General features: G+C 34.8%; 1 protein-coding gene across 1 annotated transcript in view; it reads left to right on the top strand.

Annotated features, from left to right (window-relative positions):
- LOC137659715 (metalloprotease TIKI2-like) overlaps positions 1-7,500 on the top strand; it is a 103,937-nt gene that overhangs the window by 65,123 nt on the left and 31,314 nt on the right. The window contains exon 4 of the mRNA XM_068394535.1: positions 2,688-2,778. Within this exon, the coding sequence (XP_068250636.1) occupies positions 2,688-2,778 (91 nt within the window). The remainder of the gene's footprint in view (positions 1-2,687; positions 2,779-7,500) is intronic.

The raw sequence follows: 7,500 nt of genomic DNA on the forward strand, positions 1-7,500 counted from the left end.
TTGAGGAATTTACAGTGACTCCTCAACCATATGGGATTTCTCATAGGGAAGACTTCCCCATTTTTCGCTGACTGTACAATAGAAATCATTAGAGTTGACAGAAGTCTCTTTTCATAGTTTATATATGGCTGATCTATAGTATTTTAACGTTCTTATTGATATTAGAATAATTTATGTTTTTTATTCATTACTTTTCATATATAGTTTATATCTTATTTCCATATATCCTTTCACTTGACTACTTTTCCTGTAGATATCTTGGACTTGTAGCATCCTTCTAATCCATGCAGGGTTTATAGCTTGACTAATAATAATAATAATAATAATAATAATAATAATAATAATAATAATAATAATAAAAGATTAAAGGAATTGTGAGATCAAGAGGTAGCTGCCTTAAATGAGGAATAGCATTGCAAAACAATGTTGAGAGAGAGAGAGAGAGAGAGAGAGAGAGAGAGAGAGAGAGAGAGAGAGAGAGAGAGAGAGAGATAGAGAGAGTATGAAATAGGATGATCAAGGCCGGTTGTAACTGTATGGAAACTGTTATCCTATAATATATTGGTACTGATGTAATGTTCATTATGAAGATGTTTTGAATAAGTTAAGACTTTGTTAATAAGCCTTTTAAAGGTTTGAAGGTCGCTCATGAATGGCAGGGGCAAGGGACAGTGACATCACCCTATCGAGCAGGACAATGCCCTAGAGACTGACCATATACACATATGATCAGCGCCCAAGCCCCCTCTCCACCAAAGCTAGGATTAAGGGCGGCCAGGCAATGGCTGCTGATGACTCAGCAGATAAACCTATAGGCTCCCCCAAACCCCCAACCTTAGCTCAAAAAGATGGGGAGGTTGTAGTGACCAAGGGACTAACGAGTTTGAGCGGGACTCGAACCCCAGTCTGACAATCACCAGGCACGGACGCTACCATCAGGCCACCACAATACCAGACAACATAATACTAAAATAAAAATAAGCAGTTATTGTATTAAGTTAACTTTAAGACCATAAAAAAAATTTGCCTATAAACAAAGTTGTGGTTAAACCACACACTTTACATTACTCTTACTAATAATTAACTTTCCAAACTATTCTTACCATGGATAGCTATTCCCTACCATGGTTAGTTAGCTAACTGTCCTCACTCTTCTTTCGCCCATCTTTAATATCAGCTAAAAGAACCATGAGAGAGAGAGAGAGAGAGAGAGAGAGAGAGAGAGAGAGAGAGAGAGAGAGAGCGAGATGCTGAGAAAACATAATCTCCAGTGTCAAAATATCAAAATCTAAAGAAACTCTATAGAGCAAAATTATCCACGAAGTAACACAACATTGACTTGAAGCTATTGAGTAACATAAATATGATGAAAAAAAAAATGAAAAAATGCAAAAATGAGCATATGGAGAGCACAGATTCCTATTAAGTTAACAGAAGAAATTTAAAAATCCCTACAAGTCCATAAGCCTTAACGCAGCAATATTTCCAAAATGTTTAACCTCAGTAAATGTTAAAAATTTTAGCCCCTATTATGCAACAGATAAAGTTGTATATATTATATTAACACTTTTTATCGTTATATACTCTTTCTCTTAAGTGGGATAATTCCACTGTGTATTTGACCTTCTGATTTTCAGTAAATATTTGAGGATACGATTGCTCACTACACTCGAATAAACGTTTATATTGACTATGTTATCCTATCAAATTCACTATCATTAATTTCCGATCTATTAGTATGACAGCAGCAACACAAAGGGCATACCACAGCAAGAAGGTTGGCCAAGGCACTAGACTAGAGTTATTGGGTTCTTTAACTGGTCAGACAGTACTACTTTGAATCCCTCTTTCGTTACGGCTCATTTTTCCTTTGCCTGCACATATACCGAATAGTCTGAACTATTCTTTACACATTCTCATGTATCCTCATACAATTGACACCTAACAACACTAAGATAACCGCAAAGAAGCTTCTTCACTCGAGGGGTTAACTACTGCATTGTTATAGCTCACTGGATACTTCCATCTCGGTATGGGTAGAAGGAACTTTTAAGGTATGGCAAGCATCTCTTCTAGGAGAAGGGCTTTGCAAATTCCAAGCATCGTTCTCTAATCTTGGGTAGAACCATAGCCTCTGTACTATGGTCTTCCACTTTCTTGGAATCTTTGGTTAGAGTTCCCTTGCTTGAGTGTACACTCTGACACACCATGCTATCAGTTACCATTATTTCCTTTTCTCACAGCTATTTTTTATTGTTGGAGCCATTGGGCTTATAACATCCTACTTTTCTAACTAGGGTATTTGACTAGCTATTAATAATAATAATAATAATAATAATAATAATTATAATAATAAATATTATTATTATTATTATTATTATTATTATTATTATTATTATTATTATTACTACTACTACTAGCCAAGCTACAACCCTAGTTGGAAAAGCAAGATGCTCTAAGCCCAAGGGCTCCAACAGGGAAAAATAGTCCAGTGAGGAAAGGAAATAAGGAAATAAATAAATGAGGAGAACAAATTAACAATAAATCATTCTAAAAACAGTAACAACGTCAAAACATATATCATATATAATAATAATAATAATAATAATAATAATAATAATAATAATAATAATAATAATAATAATAATAATAATAATAATAAATGTCTTTATCTCCTTTTTCCACAGGTCACTTCTTAGGAAATCACACCGTCTTAGACGTAGTAAGGGCCAGCGGTCTCACCGTCCACCACGTAGCTCCTGATACGAGAATAAAAAGGTTTGTTTATTTAAGGATTCATACTCCGTTTATTTCATAATCCCATCAGCGGATGTCATTTTTAGCACTCTTATTCATATTGGTTTGTTTTAAAAGTATTACTGTCGAGATGTGCGGTTTTTTTTTTTTTTTTTTTTTTTTTTTTTGTGGTATAATACCTGTTTTATTTTAGTGTGATTGCTTTATTATTGATATTGATATTAAAAACAGTAACATGAATAGCAAATAGATGAATAAAGTCCATAATTATTTGTATATCAAAGTTATCACCTTCGATAGACCGCTCTGCTAACAACTTGAACCTTGCTCTGTATATACTGTACACATTTATCAACTACAGTATATGCTTATTTCCCCTAGAGGGGCAGGGACGCGGTTTTTTTTTTTTTTTTTTTTTTTTTAAGTCGATGTTTACTAACCACATCCCTTGTTGCCCACCTTATGCTAGATAAAAAAAAAAAAAAGATATCGTGGATTTTAAAAGAAATTAGACCAGAATAACCCATTCCCCCCTCCTGCAAGTTAGGTTAATCGCATGATACCCTACCAACCATGTTTATATTGTCATTGTTAATTTTCACCGTTATTTCTATGGTGTTTGTTATTGTTATTACCATCTGAGGTGACATAGAAAGAACATAGACCGTTGTGATTGGGATTGTGGTGGCCTGTTGGTAACGTCCTTGCCTGGTGATCGCCAGACGGGGGTTCGACTCCCGCTCAAACTCGTTAGTTCCATTGGTCGCTGCAACCTCACCATCCTTTTGAGCTAAGGAAAGGGGGTGGGTTGGGGGAGCCTATATGTCTATCTGCTGAGTCATCAGCAGCAATTGTCTGACCCTCCTTAGTCCTAGCTTGAGTGGAGAGGGGGCTTGAGCGCTTGATTATGTGCATAAATAGTCAGTCTCTAGGGCATTCTCCTGCTTGATAGGGGAATGTTACTGTCCCTTGCCTCTGCCATTCATGAGAAACCTTTAAACCTCTAAGTCTTGTTAAGTAAAGCAATCTTTATTGTGTATAACACAAAAAAAAAAAAAAACATTCTCTTGCCATAATTATAAGCTGGTTTGTTTTTCTCTTTCAACTTTTGATAACATTGCATGTAATTGTATTACCAGCTCAGAAGGTATGCCTTATACTCAAATGCTTTTGTTATCATTGGTACTTTGCCTCAAAATATAAAAGAAAATTTACATGCCTCAGAAGTAAAAGTATTTCGGGGTTATAATCATTAGAAAAAAAGTGGAAAGCTATCTACTATATATTGAATTTTTATTAAAAAAAAAAAAAAAAGATAAGGTATACTAGATAATAAATACTATGTCAGAATGAAGATGGTTGTCTTGAAAAGTTTGAAATCATTCTATAATGTGACAATAAAGGATGATAGATTTTTTAGCTGATAAGAGAGGATGAGAGCAGTTTGCTAGCTAACTATGGTAGGAATAGTTTTAAAATTTTAGTATTAGTAAGTCTAGTGTAAAGCGTACTTTTGCCACAATTTTATCTATATCATCATCATCATCATCTCCTCCTACGCCTATTGACGCAAAAGGCCTCGGTTAGATTTCGCCAGTCGTCTCTATCTTGTAGGCCTGGGTCTTCCAACTCTTCTAGTGCCTTTTGGAGCCCAGCTAAACGTTTGGTGAACTGATTTCCCTTGGGGAGTGCGAAGAGCATGCCCAAACCATCTCCATCTACTCCTCATCATGATTTCATCCACATATGGCACTCGAGTAATCTCTTGTAGTTTCATTTCTAATTCTGTCCTTCCTTAAAACTCACAATATCATTTTGAGGGCTTTGTTCTCAAATATATTATAAATGTACATTTTTCTTCGTAATAAGTCTTATATTTATCATTTTACATTATATTTACGTAATAAATTATTTTTTCCCTTTCTGAGTGGGGATACATTAACGTGGTGAAATGGATTTTTTATCGCCATGATAAGCAAAGCTGTGTTAGTCAGAGGCAACCATACTAGGTTGGTTTGCTGTGAGCGATCGGACAAAATTCTCCCACCATCACCAATCCGCACTGGCCAGCATGGTGATAAAAACTGGCCAAACCCCAGACTTGAAAAAAATATGTCTGAGGACTTTGTCCCGCAGTGGACTAGAACCGGCTGCATTTGTCGTTGTTCTTTTAATTATGCTTTCCACAAGAATATTTCTTATTTGTACAAAGGTTGGCGTTTATAAACAAAGCCACTCCAACACTATCTAAAAAAAAACATAACAGACACCCCCCACGTCTCGAACTATCGACCTAACCGGGCCATGACTCCTCGCTGCTGGGAGGAAGGACGCTGGTGACTGGTACAACACAAGAACATACGCTACCGGGGTCTAAGCGATGCCAGGCAGGGCAGCCAATCGGGACGACGGTCTACCCCAAAGCCAAAGCGAATTCCTACAAAAGAAGGCATCCGTGCTTACCCCATACAAAAATGAAATAACAAAAACACGTTAATAGAAGTTCATCGTGATGAACATATGAAAATACTTTGCCCAAGATGATGAAAGTTTAGTGCGATGAACCTTTGAACGAACAAGACCAAATCTGTCTTCGGTATCTGATACTTAATACTGATTTGCATATCTAAGGAAAGTAAAAAAAAACAAACTGACCGATCATTCAGTACCTGGTGGTTTTTCAGGAGTGCATAAATGCTGTCATAATTGTTATGTGATGTTTTCTTTCTTGTGAATACTATGATTGATTAATTTCGGCTCAAGAAAAAGGCATTTTCTGTGTTTAAAAATTCAAATTTCTCTTCCTATTGTTTTGTTAACGTTTTTATAGTATATATATTATTTTAATATTGTTGCTGTACTTTAAATATTTTAGTTTTCTTTGTTTCCTTTCCCCACTGAGCTACTTTCCCTGTTGGAGCCCCTGGCCTTATAGCATCCTGTTTTTCCAACTAGGGTCGTAGCTTAGCAAATAATAATAATAATAGCAATAATAATAATATTTTTAGTAATGATAATAATAATAATAATGATAATAGTAATACTGATAATAATAATAATGATAATAATAATATTTTTAATAATAATAATAATGATAGTAATGATAATAATAATATTATTTTTAATAATAATAATAATAATAATAATAATAATAATAATAATAATAATAATAATAATATTTTTTAATAATAATAATAATAATGATAGTAATGAAAATAATAATAATATTTTTAATAATAATAATAATAATAATAATAATAATAATAATAATGCTGAATGATCTTCCTGATCTCGCAGTTCAATCGTTGGAACTTCCGAAGTTCAAACTTGCAGTGAATGTTTTTATGTTGAACAGGTTGACACGAGTATAATCACTGTTTATATATGACAGATCTATTTTAACGTTATGACTGATCTTAAGGTATTTTATGTTTTTTATTCATTTACTCTCATAGATAGTCTTTATTTCAATATTTCCTTTGCTCACTTAGTTATTTAGGGTAAAATTTCATTTGCTGTACTGTTAAAATCACCGGAAACTTTTTTTTTTTGACAACCACTGCTGAAAAACAGTCATTGTGTACTGGCATTTATCGACAAGAATTGTTATAACAGGAGCACACTAGAGAGAGAGAGAGAGAGAGAGAGAGAGAGAGAGAGAGAGAGAGAGAGAGAGAGAGAGAGAGAGAGAGCGCATTTCTTTTTCTTCTTTTACCAAGTTCAGCCGATGATACATGAAAGCTCCACCCCACGGAACTAGAAAAAAGTTTTATAGTCAAAGGACTGAACATCTCGCGTGAAATGTACAGTGAGGATTTTTGTTAAACAATGGAAAGTCAGGAATATTCTTCTAATTACGCTAATTGAAGAGATTTCCAGAGATTAATAAAAAAAAAAAAAGTAAAAATTTCCCTATAAAAAAAAAAAAAGTCTCGATGTTCAATTGACTAGGCCTAGGGAACTCGCTGCTGCTTCGTGGGATAGTGAATCTCTCTCTCTCTCTCTCTCTCTCTCTCTCTCTCTCTCTCTCTCTCTCTCTCTCTCTCTCTCTCTGGACTACACAGTACTTCTATGTTACGGTGATGTTACGCAACTGTAAAACGAGATCACGGATCATATTCTGTTTGTCTAGCTCGAGACTAAAATTATAGGTGCTCTTTTGACGCAAGATTAACTCTTACGTCAACACCTACTAAGTAACCTTTTCTCTGTACCAAGTGGGTCCTGCTCTGGAAAAGATTAGCAGAGGACAGGAAAGGTGGAAGCAGATGGCAAGGTCTGTAGATTATAGTACCATGGCAGATGATATGTGGGTGGCGGTCGAATGGGTACCAAGATGGAATTACGGCCCAGGGCTGGTAAGAAGGAATGAATGTTATTGATGTCAGGGTGGAAGATCGGATGTCCAGCGTTTTGGGGAAAGATGGAGAAGGTTTTAGGGATTTTAGGGAAAATTGAGTAGAAAATATTAATCGGCTACTTCACAACTTTTTTAATGGTAGGAATAGTTTGGGAAGTTAAGAGTGATACAAAGCGTAGTTTGATCACAATTTTATTTGTAATGATATATTTTTCTTAGCATTAAGTTTTATGTTTACTATTTTACATTATATTTACATAATAAATTCTCCTAATTGACATTTCCCACAAGAAATTTTCTTATTAGTATAATGATATAGGTCAATAACTGAAATAATAATACCAATTCCTTAATATCGCAAGAGGGTCTGCCCCTCTCTTTTG

The sequence above is a fragment of the Palaemon carinicauda genome, chromosome 20 (assembly GCF_036898095.1).
Source record: "Palaemon carinicauda isolate YSFRI2023 chromosome 20, ASM3689809v2, whole genome shotgun sequence".
NCBI lineage: Eukaryota > Metazoa > Arthropoda > Malacostraca > Decapoda > Palaemonidae > Palaemon > Palaemon carinicauda.